The 25,536-nt window shown below is 36.3% G+C and overlaps 1 protein-coding gene across 2 annotated transcripts in view; it reads left to right on the forward strand.

The window, feature by feature from the left end:
• SLC4A4 (solute carrier family 4 member 4) overlaps positions 1–25,536 on the forward strand; it is a 347,176-nt gene that overhangs the window by 144,224 nt on the left and 177,416 nt on the right. For both annotated transcript variants that reach the window (XM_037530399.2, XM_054688304.1), the window contains exons 5-6: positions 2,515–2,675; positions 11,897–12,076. In XM_037530399.2, the coding sequence (XP_037386296.1) occupies positions 2,515–2,675; positions 11,897–12,076 (341 nt within the window). The remainder of the gene's footprint in view (positions 1–2,514; positions 2,676–11,896; positions 12,077–25,536) is intronic.

Here is a 25,536-nt window from a genome sequence, read left to right on the forward strand (position 1 = left end):
TGTAACCCTTCAGAATAGAGATTCTAAGGAACTGGTTATTTTTGAGACTTCATGTTTACATTCCTTTATAGTTATATCGTGACCTAAAGGATGATGTATTCCAGGAGAATGCTATTCCATAAATCTAAGGTAGCTGGGATTTATGATTTCTTATTGTCTTTTAAAAACTCATTTTTAAGTATTCAGAGTTGTATTTATGTCTAGTCAGATTGCCTACAATATAAACTTGGAGAGGAATCAGATAATATGTTGGCCACAAAAGAATGAAGTAGTTTTGCTCTCTTGTTTTGAAAAAGAAAATCTTGTTAAACTTCAGTGGTTTGGGCAGTTGAGGATGATGGCAGATGAGTCACAGTTACATACTGTATCTAAGTGTGACTTGGTTTTCTTTTAAGACATGCATTTGGCAATACAGATTTATGGTACTAGATAGGAGGGGGAACTCATTTAGTAAGAGGGAAATGAAAGCTGTATAAAACACTCCCCTTTACTGAATTCCTTGTCATTTATCCTGGGTTAAAATGATTTAACTAAGGATACTCTCCCTTGGCTAATAAGAATACTTACAGGAATAAAAAAAGGAGTCACTATACTCTTTATAAGTAACCTCATTATATATAACCCTGTATTTCATATATTGTGGAGTCTTTTAGAGTCTTTATCTTGAATAACAAATTATGATGTCAAATGTAAATGTGATTCATATACCTCTTACCAAAAAATGGGGTTAGAGATTTTGTGAGCAAGCTTGGAAAGATAATATGCCTAATGTTACTCAATGTAGTATACTCCATAAAATATTTACTTTAAAATAACTCTACCTTTTATTTTTGCAAATCCATATCATTCTGTGAGGGGCTAATGTAAAATTAGAATTTTTCTGCCACTTCCTTCTATTTCTGTGATTCTAATAGGCTACTTTAGCACTGGTGAAGAACTGCTTATTTACACACATTATGCACACAAGCTCACTCACAAGAATTTAAGGGTCTTTCATTCTTTCTTGGAAGGCTTTGCAACTATTTTTGTAGAAATAAACAAGGTTCAGTTCTGAAGTTTTAGAACTTTGTTGTTGGTGGCTTTTTAATTTGTGAAGAAAATGTAAAAATGTTCACTGTCTACATTTTTTTGGGATCCAGGGGAAAGGAGGAGGGTCTTAGAATTGAGAGTGAGGTGGGGACTAGGCTACTATTGACATGGGGGTGATTCCTGCCCACTGTGGCTTCCTGAGTTGCGCGTGGAGCAAGAGTCTTTGGATATGACTGAACTACTTCTGAATCACTTGAGTGTTGGGCTTGATTAAAATTCTAAATTTTCCTTGACACTGTGGCTGATCTCTTGATCTATTTTCAATTCTGGATCCACTAATGTGTTTTTTTTCCTCCTCTGGGGGCGGTGAGCAGTCTATAAATAATACCTTATGTAGAACTTCCTCTGATCTGTGCCCTTTGTTCTCATCTTTAGTGAGTTAGGTGAGTGTTTAGCTTTTTCTAGGAAAACATTTTTCAATCATTAAACCTTTGGGTGAAGAATGTAGAAAAACAAATTTTAACCCCCTCTTTTTCAATATCTTTCGGAAGGTTTGAAGTGAGATAAGAAAGCATTTTTTCTTTGGGTCATGAAGAATAGCAAAATGATACTTGTGTTTAGAAAGATTCTCTGTGTAATAAGTTGGATTGAAAGACTGTCATTTGAAAGATTGTTTTTGCTCTCATTTCCATTAAACCCTTTTTTTATTGCTGTGTCTTGCTAAGTTATCAAAATGTCTGAAAGTCTTAGAAAGATGAAGCTTTGAAGGAGTGTTGTTTGTTCCATTGCTAAGGGTAATAGGAGTTCTGCTGGGATCAGAATAGATGTGTTCACTGAGCGTGTGTATTTTTAAACACATGTGGAGCCAGACTTAAAGGGTAAAGCTTCTATTAGAATCTCCATGAGAGGGGAACATGTGTCAGCTAAGAAATAGATATTAAAGTAAGACACAGCAACACATACTGGCCCTCTTTAGGCATAAGGGGGGATTTTATATTCATCTGGCCACTTAACACATCGTGTTTTATAATATATAAAATAAATATTGGTTCATAACAGAATTTTACCTTATATAAACTTGCCTTGTGAAGTCACAACAGAATTTTCACAGTGATGGGTATTTTTATACATGTACATCTACCCACATGGAGAATTTTGAAATGTACACTTTTTTCCTACCTTATTTAAAAAATGTAGTTAAATAATCATTCTTAAGATTCAGGATTACATATAGACAGAGATAAAGCCAAGGATGGTTTGGCTCCTTTTAGCTTGTTTTCTTTCTCTCTAACACGAGAAAGGGGAAGTCTAGTGACTGTTTGGTATATTTATAAAGGTAATGTAATTAATGATATAATAAGCTTTTAAGACTCCACAAAGGAGACATTTTAGAAGTGGAGGGGGTGGAGATAGAGGGGTTGATGTTGCTATTTCCAGAGGCGGTTAGGAACTTTTAATTGCTATTCACTGATCTTATGTTCCTAGGTGGATTAAGTTTGAAGAAAAAGTGGAACAGGGTGGAGAGAGATGGAGTAAGCCCCATGTGGCTACGTTGTCCCTTCACAGCTTATTTGAGCTGAGAACATGCATGGAGAAAGGATCCATCATGCTTGACAGGGAGGCTTCTTCTCTCCCCCAGTTGGTGGGTAAGTATGTTGTTTTAAGTTCCTCTCATTTTCTCAGCATTACCTGCCTATTTGCTAGTCACCGTCAACATAGATGACTTCTGCTGTAAGCAGAGCAGAAGATTATATAACATGTAATCTCTGTTTTATATTATAAAACTAGTATAAATCCTTGCAGAAAATTTGGAAAAAGCAAATATTGAGAAATCAAAATTAAAAATATCAGTCATCATATCTCATCTGGTCATAACTGTTGTTAAAATTTTTTGTTAGGGCCTCCCCGGTGGTGCAGCGGTTGAGCGCTGGGTTGCGAGGCTGCCCGCAGCCTCGGCAGAGCCGGTTCGATCCCCGGCTGCTCTCCGGCTACCGGAGGAGGGTCCCACATGGTGCGCAGACCTCTCCTGCCGCCCGCTGCTCCCCTCAGCAGTGTACTTCAATGTTCTGCTCCCTGCTCTGGCTCTGGTGAATTCTCTCACCCTCCCGCACTTCTGACTGTACCCAGTGCTTGTATAAATAAATAAATAAAAATAAATAAATTAATAATTAAATCTTAAAAAATTTTTTTTTGTTATTTCCATTTCTATCCAGTTTTGTTTCTCAAACATATTTTTAAGTTTTATTTTTATTTATTTTTTAAATTATAGTTGGGATCATATTGTGTATGTAGGGATTTGCATCCACTTCCTCCACTTACTAGTTTAAGATTAATATTTTGAATAGAAACCCCATCATCCCAGCCCTATCATCCTTGTGATACTGAACTGGAAGTCTGAATACTAGATTCCTCTCACGCTTCAGCCTTAGACATTGCACTGAGTTTCTCTGAGCCTGAGTTTTGTCACCTCCACAATGATATGTGAGTCCTCTGCAAGAAAGAAAACAAGCTAGCTCTCGAGTTGACTCTGATTTTTGTTGGAAATCAAGCTTCTTTGGTTGTGTGTAGAGAAAGGTTGTGTGGGGCAAGGAGCCAGCAGACTCTTACGGGTTAGTGACTATACAACAGCTGGCGAGTCACTGAGCGTGACTGGGCAGAGCAACTTTGGCATCTTTTGCCAAAAGGTGTGTTAGTGTTGTACGCATTGGATGTTGAACAACTTGGGCATATGTCACTACATTTCAAACTGTAGTAATGGTTTTAGTTTTCTTGCAAGAGCCTGGCCAAAGCTGCTTTATAAATTTTAGATCTAGGTGTGCTGAAGATTGTGTTTCCTTCAAAAAGAGGTGGAGGAAGTCTACTTGTTATTCCTTTGCAACTCCATGATTGGGTGACCAGGTGTTCCAAATGAATCATCAGAGGATGTGCATTATGACCCTGAGAAAGTGACGAATGGGAAAGTTCCTGTGTAATTTCACACTTACTGTAAAATTGCTTTGACTATCTAGAGGCAAGAGACTTGTTGATTGCATCTATGTCTTTATAGACAATGGGAAGAGAGTGACACTTGTATTGGAAGAAAAAAAGTGAGACGTGTCTAGCTGACATTTATGTATTCAGTTCTCCTCCAGAGAGCTTGTTAGTTAGATTTGCAAAGGAGCCCCACACTTTTCATGCATATGAGGTATTTAAGGTGCAAGTGGTGAAGGGAGAAAGACTTAAAGTAAAGATGCTGGGTGGACAGAATTAATCAGTTGGTGCATTTATTCAGCAGTGGTGTGTGAGCTTCTGCAGTGTTTCAGATACTGTTCTAGGCCCTGGTATTATGTTTGCAAATCTACCACTGTATAAATGGGATAAATTACAAAACCATAGCCACCTAAGTAGATATAAGGCAATGTAGGAAATGCTGTTCTACGTAGAATTTTTCACATTAGACAAGGCAGGTGAGGGTCAAAAATGGATATTTGCTATTTGAGGAGCTATTTGCTATTTGCTATTTTTTAAAATTTGTTAAATGTGGCAAGAAAGAGCTTTATCCAGAAAACTATCATGATTAGCAAAAGTCAGTCCAGTTTTGAATGAGAAAATTTCTTTATTTTAACTTTAAGGAATAACTTGGAGCAAAGATGTCTGAAATTAGAGAAGTTGAAAAATAAGCCTACAAGTACATAAATGCAGGGCAGAATGGTGATTAAATTGTAACTAGGCAAAGTATAGGGGTAGAGTATGTGTTTAAGAGACAGCTAGAAAAGTTCCCTTATTTAAAAAAAAAGAAGTCCTACTTGCTGCAGAACATTGTACTGCCTGAAATTTCATTGATTAGGAATTCATTTAATTGAGTCCAAAGTTTGCCTTCTATAAAATGTGCATTGTATCTGGCAGAGGTCATGCACTAATTCCATGAGATGCACAACAATGCGATAGAAAGAATGGTGGATTAAAGTTGTGTGAGTTAGTCTGTTTCTACAGTGTGACCAGGGGCAAGCCAAGTTAATTAATTGCTTAGGAGTCTGGTTTCCTCATCTGTAAAATCAGGATAAAGGTGGACTTCTCCGGGGAGAATTAAATGAGGTGTAATTGTTATGTACTTACATGCTTACCTAAGTATAAGTTAGTTTATCCAGATTTTTCTACATGTCACTTTGTGGAGGCCTGAATATGGACTGAGCCAGGAAGAGAGATGATAGGACTTCATGAGCAGGAGGAGAGCGTGCATAAGGCGTGTAGATAAAACAGGAGCAACTTACCAGTGTCTTTTCTGTCCTGAAACTGGTTAACAAGGGCGATTAAACTTATAGTTGAATCATGTCCTTGGGATTTTCTTTAAACTGTCTTTGGACTCTTTAGCACTGACAAGTGACATTTTCAGGAGTTTCTGGTCCTCAACAACTAGTGGACCCTTTCCATGAAGTAGAAAACAGTTCTACATTACATTGGAGCCTCTTAGCCAATGGCTAAGGAGAAAGACCCTGTATTTACCTTATTTAAGAAGGGTCCATCAAGTAATTTACATTCTCAAACTTTCTATTACTTTTTATTATTGACTGTGGACGTTTCCCCCTGACCTCCATGCATTGACTTAAAAAAATTGTCTTTAAATTTTCAAATTAGACACCACCAGGTCACTTTATGGTATCAGTTAGTGATGTTTGCTCTCTGGACTCCGTGGCGAGCATGCAAAAAGCCAGCGCTGTCATTCTGGAGTTGATAATACAAGAAAACAACTCAGAGGTAAATAACACATCACAGCAAGACAAAGAAGGAAAAATAAGGGAATGAATTTGTAGAAGTGTTTGGAAGAGTGTAACTGTCTGAAAAGAAATATTTAAAAATCCTCTGAAAGAACTCAAACCTTACAGAGAGTTAAAAAATATGAAAATAAAATCCTTATTTCTTTCTAAATGACAGAGATGCTGTGGCAACTTGAAGAGTTACTGTCATTATTTGGTTATCAAAAAAGTCCTTTCCTGGCAGAAGATGAAGTAAAGTTGTTTTGTCTTGAATTGTGCTGATAATTCATTGTTGAAAAATATGTGCCACTAAGTCTTCAGATACTTCTTCCCTCCAGCTCAATTTTATCTCAATAGGTGAGAAGATAAAGAAATAATAGCAAGTGCAAGTGTTTATATCAAACAAACAGTAGCATGATTTCTATCCTTCCTTGCAGTCCATCTGCTGCTCCTTCTCAGCGTTGCCTCTGAGCGGTTTCCCCCGTGCAGGTGCAGAGGTGTGGAGCTTGCAGTCACCCAGCCCTAGGCAGCTGGTTAGCAGGTGTTTCTTCTCACATTTATATAAACAATTCAAACTAATTTTAGTATTCAGCACGTCTATTTGTTTTCTTCATGAATTACTTCTTAATGCCAGCAGTAAGTAAATAAAAGAAGAATGAGAGAGACAAATGCCACATGATTTCACTAGTATATGAAATATAGAGGAAAAAAAAAACAAAAGGACAAAACAGAGCAAAAGGAACCCTAGAAATCTGATTGTAGAATTGAGGGATAATGGAAGGGGATGGGGAGGGCACAGGCACAAAGTGGGGGGAGTCCAGTGGACTGTGGTGGACTAAGGGCGCTTGGTAGTGGGTGTGGTGAGGTAACATTCATCTTAAGACGTGTGAACATGTACTTCTGAATCATATATAGTGTAAACCAATGTTACCTCAAAAAGTAATACAAGAAAAAAAGAATGTGAACTATTATAAAGGATAAGACATCATTTTCCTGGATTTTTTTTTTTTAAGATTTATTTATTTATTTATACAAGCACTGGGTACAGTCAGAAGCATGGTAGGGTGAGAGAATTCACCAGAGCTAGAGCAGAGAGCAGAACAGGCAGACTGATGAAGTACAGTGCTGAGGGGAGCAGCGGGCGGCAGGAGAGGTCTGCGCGCCATGTGGGACCCTCGCCTGGCGGCCAGGGATCGAACCAGCAGTGCAGAGGCTGCGGGCAGCTTTGCAACCCAGCGCTCAACTGCTGCGCCACTGGGGAGGCCCTTCTTGAATTACTTTAATATCTTTATTACTGCAGTCATCATTATAATTCTACATTTAAAGTGTCAGTCGCATATGACACCAGGTACATGGAACTTATCCTCCTCCCCTCAGTTAAAAAATAGTTATAAGTCATTTCAGGTATTTTATTATGTTGAAAATGGATTAGGAAACTGTCGCTCTATTTTTGGAGTTCTCATTTTTTTATTTAAAGGCATTCCTGAGTTGTGCATGTTGGCAGATGTGTTAGTCATGTTGTTTCTTGCTTTTTACACCTTTATATTTTCAAAATGGTGATATGCTTATTTTTTTATCACCAGCCCAATATATATGTTCATTTAAAAATAATCCAGAAAAATATAACACCCCCAAATCAAAATACCTACTAATGTAATCTTTCAGAGTTATCCTCCAGCAATTTTTCTGTATACCTCTGAGTATACACAGGTAATTTATTTTATAAAATGGGATTATCCTTCAGTATATTCATCTTCCCTTTATAACTTAAAAATACAGAATCTTTCCATGTCATTAAATATAAATATAAATATCATTCTGGGCCTCTCCTGGTGGCGTGGGCAGTTGAGCACAGTGTGGTGAAGCTGTCCGCAGTCTCTGCAGTGTGGGTTCGATTCCAGCTGGCCGGTGAGATACCCACATGGCACGGCAGACCTCTCCTGTCTCGCCCACTGCTTCCCTCAGCAGTGTATTTCAGTCTGCCTGTTCTGTTCCCTGCTCTGTCTCTAGTGAATTCTCTCGCCCTCCTGTGCCTCTGGCCTATACCCTGGTTCTTGTATACATGAATAAATAAATCTTTAAAAAAATATAAACATCATTTTAATGGTTGCAAAATGTTTAATAAGAAAATATTGGGGATTTAACTTGCATTCCACATTTGATTGTAAAGAAAAGTGAATACTTTTAACTTGTGAATTTGCTTATTTTCTTGTTTAGGTGTCTAATAAGGAAAGAGTCAAAGGACTTGAACTTGTATTTGCCAAATGTCTTTCTTGTACTAGTTATACCTGCCACCAGCAGTATGCAAGATAGCCTATTCCACACAGCTCTAGCATTATTGAGTTTTTCAATTTTGCTGCTTTGATAGGTTAACCAGTATCTCATAATTGGTTATATTTGTAGAAAGTTTAAATATTCTGTTAGTCTTGAAGTTGAATATATTTGAACCTTAATATTTTTTAAGGATCTTAGTCTGAATTCATCACCTTTAGCCATTTTCAGCTTCACAACTGTATTTCTCCCAGTTTCCAGAAGATCTGCATCTGTCAACATTTGTTTTTAGTTAAAAGCTTTTTTTAAAGTAAAAATACTATGTGATATGGAAAAAGATCCTAACTGTGAGTCAGAAAACCTGGTTTTACTTGGAGTTTTGGCCTCTACCGATGCTCCGTCTACCAGCAAGTTGCCTCTGGTGCCCTCTGTTTTCTTCTGTGTAACAGGAGGGTGAACTTGATGATCCCTGAGATTGCTTTCAGCTCTGTATCCTCTAGAGGTGGCACATTCTCTCCCAACTGGTAGTAACCGTGGGATCTTGAACACTGAAGGCTTAATTCTAGTGTAGCTGTGAAGTGTTATTGCCCCCACTCTCCTTGAAAGGTTTTGTAGTTTATGCTTAAAGATATCTTTGTAATGTGCACCATTTTATGGACTCTTAATGCAGGGCATAAGACACACAGGTGTTTTAACCTGTTCTAACTGGTGATTTCCAGGCATTAGTAACAGAGGGCAAGCTGTGCATATGTATGGATTGGCCTGAGATTATAAGGGAGGGCAAGATAGAGGGAGGCTTTGCCAGAGGGAGATAAGAAATGCTTTAATCCACAAACCTGGAATTAGAGTAGGAGTTTGATAACACTTACAGCAGATATGCTGGGGCTGTTTATTTATTTTTGTGGTTCTTCTGTAAAATGGACTTTCCACACTGAATAAGACTTAAAGGGGAGAGTAGTGTGGTTGAGTTCTGTAGCACCCAATTATTTTACTGTAGAACAGAGTTAATTGTAATTAGAAGATCAGTTCTGAGAGCTTTTCTGACGAGGGTTTTTGTGGTTAAAAATACTCAGAACTAAAGGCCACTCTAAAACCAAACTTGCTTTTGGGAGAAACTCTTACTGCTTTACCAAAGGGCCCTGGGTTATGTGACATTTATGACATCTGTGTAAGACTTGTGATGGAAATCCTGGATTTATCCTCTGCTTGACTCCCAAATAGTTCATTGTTCACTGCACCATCAGTTTTCAGCTATGGACTATAAAGCCACTTCTGTGCATGCTTGTTATAAAGATGGACTTCTGAGTGATATGGTTAGGCCCAATCAAAGCCCCTTGAGCACCTATAACTTCTTGCTGCAAAGAGATAAGAATGCTTGGGAGATGGTGTTATCCTACCAGTCCCCATCAATTTTCTTGTTAGATTTTTTTGGGGGAAATGAGCTTTTATTCTTTTATCCACTTTTGTGTACTGAGAAGTTTACCTAAAGGGAAAATATTGAAGGGTACTACATGCACCCATGTACCTGACAAAGTAGGCATGGGAGCCACTGTGCAGGGACAGAAATAGTACCTGCATACAGTGAGGTCTTTTCATACCATTGCTTATCTTGCACAGATTCTGTGATATTTTGATCTGAGCCCAACCTACTATGAACAAAGGAAATGGCGACCCGTGATGTAACAGAGTAGGATACACTAAGCCACATTTATGCCATTGTGCTGACATGCTGATTTGTGAGAAAGGGGCCTTGTTGCTTTCTACTAGAATAAACTTTGCCTTTAGCAGAACCACCTAGGGATCAAATTCTATAAAACAGTCATCTTTTCTATTGAAACTTTTCTAAATAAAGAGCTAATAGAAATTTTACCCTTTTTTTTGTAGTAAAACTAAAATATGAAAGCTTTGGAGAAGTTTCTGTTCAGGTTATATTTTAAAATAACTAACATTTTAGTTGGATCTAAACAAGAAAAATAAACATTCTTCTTAGAAAAGTCTAAGGCATAATTTCATAGTTCAATGTTCAATTCATGGAATTAATTGGTATTTATAGAACCTAACATGGGAAAGTTGTTGTTTTCCCTACTTTATTCTATTATATAGAAAATATAGCTTCATAGAAGAATTTGGGAGAAAAGATTTAAAAATTAATAATGTAACTATTTTAATTTTGTATAATCTCTTCAAGTCTTTACATAATTAGTTGTATTTATGAAATTATATAAATTCCTCAAAAGACTGAAAATGGGCCTGCCATATGACCCAGCAGTTCTACTCCTAGGTATCTACCTAACGAACATAAGAACACTAATTCAAAAGGAAACCTGCACTCTTATATTCATTGCAGCATGATTCACAATAGCCAAGACAGAAACAACCTAATGCCCCAGAACAGATGAATGAATCAAGATGTGATATATATATATATATATATGTATGTAAACACACACACACACATGATGGAATACTACTCAGCAGTCAAAAATGACAAACTCATGTCATTTGTGGCAAAATGGATGCAACTGGAAGGGATTATCCTAAATGAAGTGAACCAGGAGAAAGATAAATACCAGATGATTTCACTATAAGTGGAATATAGAGAAACCAAATAAAGGATCAGATGAAGTCAAACTTTTCAACTGATCCTTGAAAGCTGACCATACAGCTGAGGCATCCATGAGAGGGAGGAACAGAGGAGGAATAGTAGAAGGGAGAAAACAGGGTGAGGAGACTATGGTGGACTATGATGGAGGACTGTGGGTGCTTCGATGGTGGGAGAACTAAAGTGATCACACCTGAGGGAAGAAATTGTGCATTGTGAAAAAGCAAGGGTATAAAATAATGACATTATTATTTAAAAAATTTTATTTCTGGCATACCTGCTATGGTAGAATACATGAAACTTTTAAAAATTGTACTTTTTTATTGTGACATTAATATTCAGTATTATTTATGAATTCGAGGTATAGATTCACACCTCTTCAGATGTGAAGAGGTTACCACATTGCACATACCACCAAGAACCCTTGTCTTCCACCACAGCCTATTGAGGCCCTTCTTCCCTTAGATCTCCAGTCCTTACCCTCCTCTAGAATTGATGTTTTGGTTTTATCTTACTCTTTGTTTTGTTTCTTTATATTCCACATATGAGTGATGCCACCTGGTATTTGTCTTTATCCTTCTGATTTATTTCTCTTAGAATTATCCCTTACAGCACCACCCATGTTCTTGCAAATGGAAGAGGTTTTTTTTTTTTTTTTTCAATAGCTGACTGTTATTTCATATTGTATGTATACCACATCTCTTAATCCACTCATCTGTCCTTGGGTGCTTAGGTTATTTCTATAACTTGATTATTATAAACAGTGCTGCAATGAACATAGAGTGCATATAGCTCTCTAATTAGTGTTTTTACATTATTTGGGTAGATACCTAGGAGTAGGATTGCTGCATCATGTGGTAGGTCTATTTTTAATATTTTGAGAGCCTTCCATACTATTTTCTATAGGGTCTGGATCAGTATACATTCCCACCAACAGTGAAGTACATGAAATATTTAAATTTTACCTTTTGTTACTTTATTGAAAAACCTAAATTGCTGACTTACACTATAACTTATAGAAGAACATGATAATGTGAATTCACTGTTAAGGGGGACTGAAAAAATGAACAGGACAATTCTCTCCAGACATGATTACCAATGGAAAGCTTTATACTCTCACATATGCCAGTATCCCTGTGCCTTTAGTTGGAAATATTGGTACCAAATTTGAGGATGGTATTCATGAAGTTGGAGTACAAGATGACATTTGTGGTCTGAGGACTGAGTTTCACTTTTTGTTTTCGTTTTGTTTTTGTATCAGAGATGATAGTTGACCATCAGATTGAGACAGGCCTACTGAAACCTGATCTTAAGGATAAGGTGACCTATACCTTGCTGCGGAAGCACCGGCATCAAACCAAGAAGTCCAACCTTCGCTCCTTGGCTGACATTGGGAAGACAGTCTCCAGTGCAAGTCGGATGTTTACCAGCCCCGATAATGGTAATGCAGGGCCAGCTGGCTGCTGCGCTCTTCCTCAGTCTCACTCACCTTTACTCCGTCTCTGTCCTATCTTCTTAAAATCCCTCATTATATTTCTTTTCTCAAGTTCATATGCCACAACCATTTCATAATGATGCTTTTTATCCAATTGGGTAGGTTTGCAATCCTGTTGGAAAGAGTTCAGCGGTTATTGTAGGCAGCACTGCCAAGTTGACTTGCTGCCTTCATATACATCTATTGATTGACTGAGATGGTTTGCTAATAACGCTGTGATGAAAGAACTGAATATGTCATATGAATCCGCAAACTTGTAGATTTTGAGTATGCCAAGGAATACGCTTTTGACATGTGGTTTGTCAGAATTAGGAGGTTAGACTAAGATATGATAAATGTCCTGAAATCTAGTATTATGATGAATTTGCTTGGTATATGAGGTGGTATCCAGCCTGAAAACAAACCATCATTCAAGTAAGGCTCAATATTATTTTTACTACTGAAAATTGTTCTTGTTACATGATGATAATGAGAGATGTAAGAATAAGTGTTCAGAATGGACTATTAATCTCCTTTAGCAATAGGAAAGGAATTGCATCTTATTTATGGTCTATTGCATTTACTAGAGTCTCCTATAAAGTCGCTATCTTCTGTATTTGTGTGTATGTGTATGTTTCAAGTAAATTCATGATGGGGTTCAATCTGAGAAGGGAGATGTTAATTTCCATGAGGTATAGAAAATGCTGCAAAGAGTTTGCCAAGCATTGGGGCTGGTGAAATTGTATCTCCCATACAACCCTCAATCTCTTTTAAAAGAAATGAGTAGGTAAGACAGTGGTCTAATTCATTACCCTCACCTGTACATTCAGAATAACAAAACATTCTGTTACAGAAAAAGTTGGACTCAGTGAATTGTATAAAGTGAATTCTAACGCAGTCACTCTGGAAATTGGGTTGTCTTAAAATTAATGACTGGCTGGACAGCAGCTTACTATTAGTAAACGCACTCTGGTGTATTTTTGAGCCATTCTGTTACTGTATTTTCTTATGACTGTTTAGTCATTAAGTAGAACCAATGAAAAGTTCCATTTTATTGAGAGACTTATGCTACCATAAATTTTTTAAAAAGCAAAAAAAAGTTATAATTAAAATTAAAATCCTCTTTACCTAAAACAATCACAACAGGAAGATTCCAACTAGAACATTCCCACTCTAATTTGATGGTCCTGATCATTACCTGGAATACTGCTGCTTACTGGAAATGTTTTGGTTTTTGTGTGTTTACACTGTTTTTGTCTTTTTAATTGTATCTTTGAAGAGAAGGATGGTTTAATGGCTGGGAATGTTATGGAATGAACAGTTTGTTATAACTGATGTCACAAATGTTTCATTTTAAAAACAACACATGTTTTAAAAATTATGGCAATTAAAGTGTGATTTTTTAAAATCTTATTTATTATCCTCTTTTTCATAGAAAATGAAATTGCATTTTAAAATGAAAATTGGTGGTAGTATAAAGTAAAAGAAATAAGAGAGTGTGCATTGTTTTCAAATACAGCTGTATTTGCAGAGAAAAGAAATAAAAATGGCAGAGCAAGGTGCCTTTTTCCAGTGTGGTGTGAACTTTACTTTCATGGCAGTTCAGGCAGAGTAGAAATTAGGAACAGATGTGTCTTTGAGGCCAGTATCTCACATGTTTGGATGAGGAATACAACTAATAGGTTGCTATTGCTGGTCATTTCAATCTTTTAACCTATCAGTAGATCTTTGTACTTCAGAGGAATGTTGAAATTTCCTTCATCATTCACCTTTTCACTTGTGAAATTTTATATACACTGGGCAGAAAACAAACAGGAAGAGTTAAGCAGTTCCTTTACTTTCCCGCTCTTCACTTGATCAAGTTTCTCCCTGAAGCATGGAATATGACTAGGCACTTTAAAACATGTTATTATTGGCCTTTGTGTTACCTAACTCCTTTTAAATATCTAGAGGGAAGATTTGACTTTGAGAGACCCTATAGTAATAAATTTTAAATGCCTCTTAGGTACATTATTATAAGTTATCAGTTTTCTAGAGGCACTTGTCCTCAACTTGCAAGTTTTTACATTTCGGGGTCAATTACTTAATGTCTTTAAACTACTCTCATATGCTCTTATAATAAATTTCTAAAATAATGACTTACATAACTATTGTTACTATTTTAATAAATCAGAATCTTATATCTATTATAGTTACATCTAGAGTCTAATATCCCTATATAAAACCTAGATAAACTGAAGTTACTTTAGTGTTCTATCATAGGCTGGAAACTATAATCAGTGACATTGCCAGCCTTAGTGATGATAGCGGCAATGCAATTAATTATTGAAAATTGTAGAGCTACTTTAGCATTGGGGAAAAAAAATCATTTCCCAGTGATATGCTGGAGCCACCTCTATCTATACAAAGGAGCCAATTGTTATTAGGAATTTTGTGAGCTAGTTGTTAAATACAGCTATTGTTAAACATTCAGTTACAAGAACATATAATAAAATAGTTATATTAAAAACAAAGTTAAATTCTCAAAAAATTATCACTTTCAGCTTATTTAACTATAGTTATGCGCTTAGGTCATTTACATCCATTTGTATCTATATGCACATATATCTGTGTGATTGGTGGAAATACTATAAAATGGCTTGCTACTGTCACCTCTTCCCAACTGTGTTCAGTGACTTCATATTGAAATTAACCATTATTTACACCATAGAAATTAGTAAATGGAATAAATCATGGCTTGGTTTATTGTTTTGTTATAATCTTCAGACTTAAAGTGATGGATAAAATGCTACTAATGCAGATTTAACTTAAAAGTATATAGCTAGTGTCTTGGTCAGTTGTGCTCCTGTAAAAAATGGCCATAGATTGCATGATTTAAACAAGCAGCGTTTATTTCTCACAGTTCTGGAGACTGGGTAGCCCAAAGTCAAGGTGCTGCAGATGGTTGTTGGTGAATTCCCTTCTTGGCTGATAGCTGGTCACCTTGTAGCTTCACATGAGAGGGGAGAGATTGACATCTTTTTCCTGTTTCTTCATGTAAGGGTGTTAATTCCATTCATGAAGACTTTGTCTTCCACCCCAACACCCCATCTCCTACTACTATCACTTTGGGGGTTAGGATTTTAATATGAATTTTGGGAGGATGCAAACATTCAGTTCATAACAGCTGTTAAACTAAATAGCCTAAAAAAGCCTGAAGAAACATTTTTCTGGGTATACTAAAAACTATTATCCAATTTAGCAAAGGAGTTACCCACATTATTGACGATGAACGAAGTCTGACATACATCTTATTGTTTTGCTTTTTGTCTTGTTAATATGTATAATAATGGATGTTCAACATGGATGTTGGAATTACACTAGTTTGCCAGTTGGAACCATCAGTTGGCTGATGATAAGGCGTTTGGTGAAAATCATCAAAAGCCTCCACAGGAATCCACTGACTACATGCAATTTATAATACTGTATAATTTTATTTGTATGTGTGCTAGACATCCTTATCCTTTGTATCAGTGAAATTTAACACACACATACACACACACCCATACACACTGCCCCCCGCTTTATCCCTGACAGCTGTTTTTCAAACCTTTGTGAGTCTAGCCACCACCAATCCAACACTGTCTATTCATAGCTAAAGACTACCTCTCATCATTTAGGGTTCTGATGTGGCTTGGGGTTTGGGATGGTTAATTGTTTTTAAGAAGAAATGAAAACCACTTTCTTTTGTAATAAATCAGAAAAGAATCAGGCTATCTTCCAAGATGTTAATTATTGTGAAGTTGCTGCTTGTCTGAGACATCTGTGAATTCTTATGACTGCTAGGTACTGAATTTTAGACAAGTGCTGAAATTTCTCAACATATTAATTGAGACATTGCTATAGAAGTAATATTGCCTGAAGAAATTAATGAGGTTTAAATGTCCTCTGGTGTTAGATTTTTCCTTTCCTTTTTATTTCTCACTGTTGTTCTAGGTTGAAACATAATGAAATTGCCACTTCTATGCACAAAAGTAATGTTGGCTATTAGCAATTTCAAATTATTATACTTAATAATTTGGTCCAAGAAACCTAGAAAATAGTTCTGTATTATTGTAGTTTATTATGAAAGAATAACAGTTAAGCCTGGAAATATCCCCCTATTTAGAAAACAAGTAAGATGTATTTAGTTTGTTTTTTGTTATAAAGTGAAAGTAAAGTTTAATTTTAAATTCGTATTTAATATATATTTACTAAGGTGTTTAAGGGATAATTCTATTTCAGAAGATCATGTTTTATACAATGACCTGAGTTTTAAAAATATCACTCATCATTTAAATATATACTTTTGATATGTATTATCTAAGATGTCAAAAGATGAATGAAACCTAAGGACCAAGACCAAGTAGGAACCTTAATTTGAGTATTTAAATTTCTCCACCTTTGTGAAAATTTGGGTAAAGCCGTCATCAATTTGTCCCTGTTTTTTACCCAACTTCTTCAATTTTTCCACCTAAACTATCATAAAGATCTGTTTCTTGCCTTCCTTGACCTGAGAGTAAGAATACCTTTTACTGAAAAGTGACTTTGATTATCTAGTCAGAATTGGATGATGAATGTCAATTTTCCTCAATTCAATTTCATGAACACCATTTTCCATTCCTTATTTTTTCCAATAAAAATTTGTAAAGGTAGTAACTGTAGCTTCCTAGTTCTTTCCTACACTGCCATTTTTGACATTAGCACAACACACTTTTATGTATTTTAAAAAGTATAGTCTGTTGCTATTACCTACAACATCATAGTTGTAGTTAGGAGCAAAGAACAAAGAATGGGGAGAAATTTTTTTGCCACAGTAATTCTAGGCCCCATTGAAATGTTAGTGGGGTTAGCTAGGATCTTGTTGCCTTGGGCTTGTTTTGAGATGAGGCATATTCAAGCTATTTGGTTTGGATATTGGATTAAGCTGCCTAGATCCTGACAAGTGAGGTATCTCGCTATGATCATCACTAGGTTTGGCAGCTTTCTGAGTCCCTTTTTAGCTCTTTTGGCTCGATATTGGATTATAGTCCACTCCAATTGTCGCTGGCTGGGATGCTCTACTTTGCAGCCCCGTTTTTCCCAAACCCATGAATTCAGAACTGGTTCTTGAATCAGTGGGCAAAGCAGGCATTTCTCTAACTTCCCTTATGGATTCTGTTCCTCTTAAGCTGCTATCTTGCTTCTTCAGTCATGAGATGGGCAGTTGACATTGGTGTCTTTCAGGTCTACATCACCTTGGATGAGAATTGTCTCCCCAGGTGCCTTTCTACAGACAAGCAGTTCTTTCCAAAACTGATAGCACACATCAATCTGTTTATTTTTTCAGGACTCTAAGTCTCCATTCATTTGCACAGCACAGATGAATGTCCTGGCCAGAACCCAATGAATGATCAAGCTCTTTTCGGACTTAGATTCAATGAACCAATCCATGGACAGTTTCTAAAAAAGTGCCTGATTGAAAGTGCTTCTTAATGGCAGTAATTTAATTCATGTGTCAGTCACCATTTTTGTTTTCCTTTCTTTTTCTGAGGCAGGTACCTGATTCTCTAGATTTATAATGTTCATATCTTTAAATAACACATTTTTCTCCAAAGATCATTCTCTCACAATATTTTCATTCTGCTCTCTTAAGAGATACCACTTAAGAGATACCACACAAGTGAGTAGTTTTTGACATTAAGGGTCTACTTTTTATCATTTTTTTCTTGAGGGCTGGCACCATCTTTTCCAAAAGGTTCATTTTATTCTTTGAATAAGACAGTACCAGTGTGATTTTGAGCAACTTACATAATCTCCTGGAGCCTCAGTTTTTATATGTGTGAAATAACACTAGTAACATCTTATTCTTCATATATACAACTGAGAGCAAATAGGACTTCTTTAAGAACAGTATTTATAGGCATGATGTGAAACACCACTGTAAGGAACAGCTATTCAGAAATATTTTGAGGGACCTATTTTGTGCTTTTCAGATTCAAACTGAAGGCAGGAGAGTCAATTCACCACCATTAATTTATATTGTTATTGTTTGTGTGGCTTTCAATTTTCCTCCCACCCCTTCATTTATGAAAACATTCTTGAAATTTTATTTTAAAAACAGTGCTACTTTATCAATTTATGGATGCCAAATAGTAAATAATAAGGTGTCACTCATGTGCTTTGTAATATTCTAAATATAGAATATAGAGATTGAACAGTATGTCTGAGCAGTGGCAGTTCTTAGCTATCAGTAAATAATATGTATAGCAGGATGTTGTCATGAAATAAACATATTTTAACATTTTATTAATTGCCAGTCTGTATTACACAGCCAGGATCTGTGATGGAGTAAAGGAATGGAATGATTCTTATTCCTCCACATATTTTGAATACTGTCTTTTCTGTTGCTCTGTCTCTAGAAAAACCATGCACTTAAATGTCTCTTAGCTGATTTGCTGCTGCCAACAAATAGTCTCCCAAAGCTCTTGAGATCCTTCATAGAGCTACCGGTGTGAAATTTCGTTTTCCCAAGCCACCTGTTGCTCTAAGAACAGATAGACAAGTAGGTGTAACTCTGAGACCATGTCCTGGTCTCTATGAAAAAGAAATAAAAGAGGAGAGGGAAGGAAATAAAAGAGGAGGGAAAGGAGGGAAGTCAATAGAGGCATGAGGTGTGAACCCTAGGGAATTTTTATTGTCTTCGAAAAATATAGGGATAAAATTAGTCTTCCAAGAATAATTAAACTTGTATTATTCTACTCAAATCCTATTTTAGTATAAATACAAAGGACAAAAGGTAATCTTTTCAAGTTAGTGAACCTCATTTAAATCACATGTTGAATGTAATGTTGACTTTTTATTAGGCCAACATTGCTGTATTTAATGTTTTTTAAACACCCTTTAGAATGTCAAAGAAAATATTCCATTAATGATATTAGTAATAGCAATAACAACAATAATACTTACCATTAATTGAGCACCTATTACATATCAGGCATTGTTCTCTATAATATTTCTAATGTATACATTATTATTTCCATTTGCAAATATAAAACCTGAAGCCCAGAAATGTAAAATAACCTACCCAAGCATAAACAATAGGAACCTAGTGTGCTTAATAACAATATGCTAATTCAACAACATTGAGTAAAGAGATTCCTCAACCATAATTTATTTTCCACACATCAGTGACTTAGGGTCTCTTACTTTGTGCAATCATGTCATGTTGAAGGGCCCTAAAGTTTATTCTCTGTCTAGGCAGAAATACATAAATTTAGTTCTCAAAAAATAACAGCTATTTTTTATATTATTTTTTTTATTTTTTACATTGTTCATTTTTAAACAATATTTGCTTCCCCCCACCTCCTCAGTGTAGTCCCCGTAGAGTTTCCTTCACTATGCACCTGTGAACCATCACCACAGTCCCCTGTGCTCCTCCCTCCCTTCCTCTGATCCCTCTCCCTCTTTCTCCCCTGAAGTATGTCTCTGATTTATAATTGTCTGGTTTTGCTTTGTTGTGTTTTGTACTGTTAAAAAAATAACAGCTATTGAGGAGAGTAGAAGAGAGAAGTTCTTTGGAGAAAGTTAGCACCTGAGATTTGGAATAGCTCATAACCTCAACCCTCACTTTAAGAGCAAGTTAAGACATCAGTGATAAAAGGATGGATGGAAAATCAACCACCCAGACATGGCAGTTGGATGGATAGCTTTATTGGCTTCCAAAATGGAGATTTCTAGACAGCATGTCTCATGTGTTTACAGGTGAAATGTTGCTAAATTCTTGGGTTACATTTCTTGGCTAAATGACAGTGTAGAATGCATAAGAAGTGCTCAGTAACTATTGCAGCATACAACAGCACCATCCTGAAAGACTCTTAAATCTTACCACAAGTAAACTTCATTTCTTCGTACTAAGATTGTTCAAAAAATATTTTGCTGGAGAGTCTTTTTTTTTTTTTTTTTGGTCTATTTACAAAGGTCAAGTAGGAGAACGTTGATTTGAGCAGATTTAGGACTGGATAGATTTGGACTAGATAATTATCAAGTGAAATACAAATCATTTAAAAAGTCCTCACACAACTTTTTCTGTTGTCTAGCTGTTGGAATCCATCACTCAAAAATATTTACAGTCCTATCTTTCCCCAACAGGTCACAGTAATATAAATCACTTTTTGCCTTTTTTTTTTTTTTTTGCCTAAAGTCAAGTAAAAGTAATTTGAAAGAGAATATGCAAGATAGTAGCAAAGATGTTTATTTTGTACTTTAAGTATAGAAGAGGTACAATGAAAGCATTAATTTGAAAGTCATACAGAATACATCATCATTGTACCATGGTATATATCATGGTTGGACTCTAGCTTTGGGAACAACATTTCAAAATTTTATCTTTGGGGTGAATTTGGGCTGAGAAAATAAGCAATATGAAAGGGTTATAGAGTTTGTATTGCTTCCTGCACAGAAGTACACAGAGTGTCCAACAAATCAAAATGTTGGAATTTGCGTATATAAGTAATGGATGCTGTGAACCTCCCAGTTTTCATGCGGGTAAGCAGCCAGATGGCTTCAGTCAGCTTTGCTAAAACACAGGTGCCAAGTCTCTATGGGCAGTTTTATTTTCAAGCCTGTCTTTGGAGCCAGGTTCTTTGCAAGTGTGTGCCAGGCTCCATTCCATTGTCCTCTTGATGGCGAGGCTCAGCATCAGTGGAGGCTGTATATACAAAAAGGAGTTTTCAGCTGTTCCCAACAAATAACACATTGACATGTTGAGGGGAATAGAAGAGCAAGAAACTGTTGGGGAAAGTTAGCACCTGAGGTTTGGAGCAGCTCACTTAAGAGCAAGCCATGACATCAGTGATAAAATTTGGATAACTACATACTGATCAGAAGGTAAAGAATGTGAATTATCTTTTGAGATTACTTTGCATTACCACCCTCTGCCAGTTCTCACTGCTCTGAAATTTTAGTTGGCCTATCCTTGGACTGAGATAAATGGCTGTCAGTTGTCTAGCCTCTTTCACTTTCTTTAGTTAAGCCTGCAAGGATATTGGCTCTTTAAGCAGGTCCCTCAATTGTCAAAAGAAATAGGAGATGAAACTTGGTCAGTATGATAATTATGTATTTCTAAATGCCTTCCTCCTGACAAAAGCAATTTTGGAATAATTTCAACTGGTTCATTTCCCTTTTTCATTTTTCTTCATGCAATAAAAACTTGCAAAGAAGTTCAATTATGGGAAACAATTAAAAATTCAGATTGCAAAGAGAAGACATCAGATTTGCCTCAAACAGGTGCTGGCACAGATGGTCTGTTCACAAGTCCTGGCTTTATTTACAGCTTTTAAACACAGACAGATAAATTGACAAAAATGTTTCTAGATTTTATAATGTGCTGAATGTCCAAATTTGGCCATAAACTTACATTAATTTGTAAATGATTCCATTTGAAACTTGATCTCCCAAGTCACCAACAGCTTTAAGAAGACCATTTGTCTGCCCTGTCATTTGTACGCCTGTGTGAATAGATTATCTGTTACTTGCTTTTGGTTGGAAAACTCTGTTTATTGCCTTGATCATTTAATGACTGTCTTTATTACTAAGGAAAAAAAACTCTCAAGAAAAATTATGTGTAATCTCATAGTTTGATAATGAGTTTCATTGTCATTCCTTAAAGGATAATTATGCTATTTCTTATTATCCTTGGAGTGAAGTATTTGATGTGAGAATAACACAATAGATGACATGAAGTCTAAATGACACTTCAAATGGAAGGGCAAGGATGGTATGATGGTGGGGAGGGAAGGCCATGAAGATTAGATTCAAGGATACGAAGGAAGGGCATCCTCAAGAATGGCTGAAAGGATAAGGCTCACAGGGCCTATCCTCACAATTACTAATGCAATCCTTCTTGTAAAGTATACTAATGATGTATTTTCTGGGTGATCTGCCATCCTGAGTTCAAGTTAAGCAACTTGAAAGGCAGTGGTGGGCTCCAGTTGATAAAAAAAATTATCTGGAGGAACAACACCATATATTTAGCCTGCATTGTCATTCTGCCTTTGGTGTGATCTAAGATTTAACATGGGGTATACCAAATATTTAAAACTTGAGTAAAATAAGCATGAAAGGCTACCAAAAAATGAGGACTAATATGCTTTTCTAAAAGGTATTGATTCATCTAAAACCCAGACTCAAGAGTCAAAAGAAATTGAGAACCAGTGGTATATTCACCAAGGAAAATATTCTGGAAGTGGACTTAGGTATCTTTGCTTTTTGCATGTGTAAACAAGATCCATAGAAGGATCTGTTGGGAGATCATAAGGCTTCTACTACTACTACAGTCTGTCTCCCATGCTTCACGGTAATGTGCGACTTCCCTCTGTGTGTGCTTATGTGGTGCAAAATTATTCACACTCTTGATCTTACATCTTGAGATTAGTGTTCATTATGTAAATCTTTCTTTTGGATACAATCCATGTTTTGTGTATTAAAACTGCTGGGCGGATCATCCACTGATACTTGGGAAACTATACTGATTGAACGTAATTTTTGAAAGGCCTTTTCATTCTGTGTTGGGATGTGTTCCATCTAAGGATGCAGGGTCATGGGAGGGGGTGTGTGTCAATGTAATATGTCATTGTTCTCCTTTAACCCACTTGTGTGATTTGCTTTAGTATTTTTTCTTCTTAATTAATGCTTCCATCTTCATCTTTGCTGTGGCTGCTCATGTGTCCTCCTCCTCCTCCTGTCTTCTGCTTCTGACACTAAAGCCCGCAGCCCGCTTGAGAACTCAGTGCCCTGCCTAGCAGCCCGCACCTCGGATGATGACCCTCGAGTGCGGCGTACTCCCAGCGTGGGATGGCTAAGTAAGTCAATGACTGGGGAGAGGGCAAAGCCGGTGTGTGGTGGTGGGAGGGGAGAAGACATGAAGACTGGGTTCAGGGTTGCTGATGGAGGGCATCTTCAGGAATGCCTGAAAGGATAAGGCTTGCAGGTTCCTGTCCTCACAATTACTGGTTGAATCCTTCTACCAGCTAGTACAGTAATGTATTTTCTGGGTGATCTGCCAGCTTGAATTCAAGTTGAGAACATTGTAAGACATAGGGAAGAATTGAAGGCAGCCCTCCCTCCATGGAACACTTCTTGGACTCTCAGTTTCCTCATGGGTTTTAATGAACCAGATTTTCTTATTTTCAGAGGATAGTAAGAGAGATCACTTGAATGACATCTTAGAAGGTGATTTGAAAACAATAATTGTGTCAAAAAAACACCAATTATCTGTTTTGCACTAGAATGCCAGTAGGTCTATGGATAATGAAAAACTAGCATAAGATAGAATATTTTTTATTTTCTTTAAGAGCTTTGCAAAACATATGATTTATATTCCTAAAACTAAAAGAGAGCTCAAGCACAGAAAACTATATGGACTTTTTCCTAAGATTTTCATATTTGATTATATGTGATATAAATTTCTTTTACTTGTCAAGAAACCCATTCATTGAAACATCATTAGACTTCTGTTTATTATCACCTTTCTTTTGATTTAAGCTTTCTTCTATTTTAGCACTAGGAAATTTCATTTTCCTGGGAAGATATCTTTCTCAGATGACTTAATGGCTGAAGTTTTAGTTCATCCTAAAATAGTGTTTGTTGTGCTACCGTCTTCAGGACTTTCTTGGAATAAATTTGACATTTTTAGAAACTGCATTGCTAATCTCTATGATGTGTAGAGATATAAATGTATGCACTGCACATCACTACATGCTCGGTGCTGTACTAGGCACCAGATTTAGAGATGAATAAGTGAGTTTCTGCTCTCAGGAGACTTCCTTATGAAATAGGCTGGACACGATGGATCACTTAGCATATTAGCAGATAATATGCTAAGTGAAATGACTAAAAAATTAATGAATAAATAAAAATACACACACACACACAATTTTGAGATCATCTGCTTGACCTGGGAGTGGTGATGCTATTGAGAATTGTGGAGGAGATGATTTTTTTGGCTAAATCTTAAAGGAAAAGTAGGAGTTTGACGGTGGGATTAAAGGAAGGCCCCTTTATTAAATTATTAACTTTGTAATGATGTCTGCTATACAGTAGATCTCAGGATTTTAAGTAACATTTTTCTTTAGTAATAAAAGTTTTAACATTAATTCATCATTTTCAAGGTACAAATTGAGCTTATAAGTACTTCTAGTAATACCATTTATCTATCTGATCAATCCTACGAAGTGGTTATTGTTAATATCGACATTTTACAAATGAAATAGAGATTAAAGAGGTTTCGTAACTTGCTCAAATCACAATGGCCACATGTGTTAGGGCAGGACTTGAACTTCATCATATAATAGTTTCGTCTATGACTTTGATGGGTGATGTCTTCATGAAGTTAAAGTATAAAAAATTCACATGACTAGATTGCCAAAAAAAAAAAATCTGCTAAACCTCACAATTAACTTCTGACACTCACATGATTCTCCTTGCAAGAATCATTAATTCCTTCTAATAAATTCTCAATGATGCCTCTTGGGGAAAGATTTTATTCAAGTATGAAGTTTAGTCATTGGTGCTTGGAGTCAAGTGGGACCTTGTTTGAATACTGCATCTACCTCCTGCTGGCCTCCTGATTTTGAGCAAGCTGCTTCTCTCCTAATAAATTTGGATTTTTCAGGTATAAAATTGGGTTAAACTTACCAACATAGGATTGTTGTGAGACTTAAATTAGAAATGTGTCATGTTTAGCATATTGTTGATCACTCAGTAATTTCAACGTAATAGCTATTAGCAAAACACTTGTAAAAATTGCTCAAGAGGTTGTAGCTGTTATCCTTTCAAAATTTTGTTTATTCCATGTTAACTATGTAGATATTAAAATATTGTTGTAGATGCAGCATCAAAGAAATTCATCATTTTGCTGATGCTATGGAAATACAGCCACCTGAGATCACACCTTGGGCCAATCCTTCTAAGAAAACACATCAGTCATGAAAGGATTCTTCTCATTTTCCATTCATAGGATATATTCTTCCCCTAAACAAATGTCCTTGTTGTATAACCTCAGTCAGCTTCCTCAGGCTCCCGATTACCTACCACATCAATTCAATAGATTTAATATACACATATTAAATACTGAAGAAATGCAAAGTCATGTTACATCTGGTTGGTTCTGTCTCACTATCCAAGTGAATCTTTACTCTTTTCAGTTTGAATCTTGTGTCAAATGAGCTTGTCTTTTTTTTCTTTTGGCTTACATGTGTAAGTCCTATTTCCATTCCACAGTTGATCCTGCTCCCCTTCCAAGAATCCCTTTTCAAGTATGCTTGCACAAAACTCTTAAATGGGCCCCAAATTAGGTTCTATATCCTTTCTGAAACACTTTTCATAAGCTCAAAAGATCTTTCCAGGTCTTAAAAATGTGTAGTTTTCAT

This window comes from Talpa occidentalis, unplaced genomic scaffold (genome assembly GCF_014898055.3).
Source record: "Talpa occidentalis isolate TD23 unplaced genomic scaffold, MPIMG_talOcc4v2.1 talOcc4.6, whole genome shotgun sequence".
Classification (NCBI taxonomy): Eukaryota; Metazoa; Chordata; class Mammalia; order Eulipotyphla; family Talpidae; genus Talpa; species Talpa occidentalis.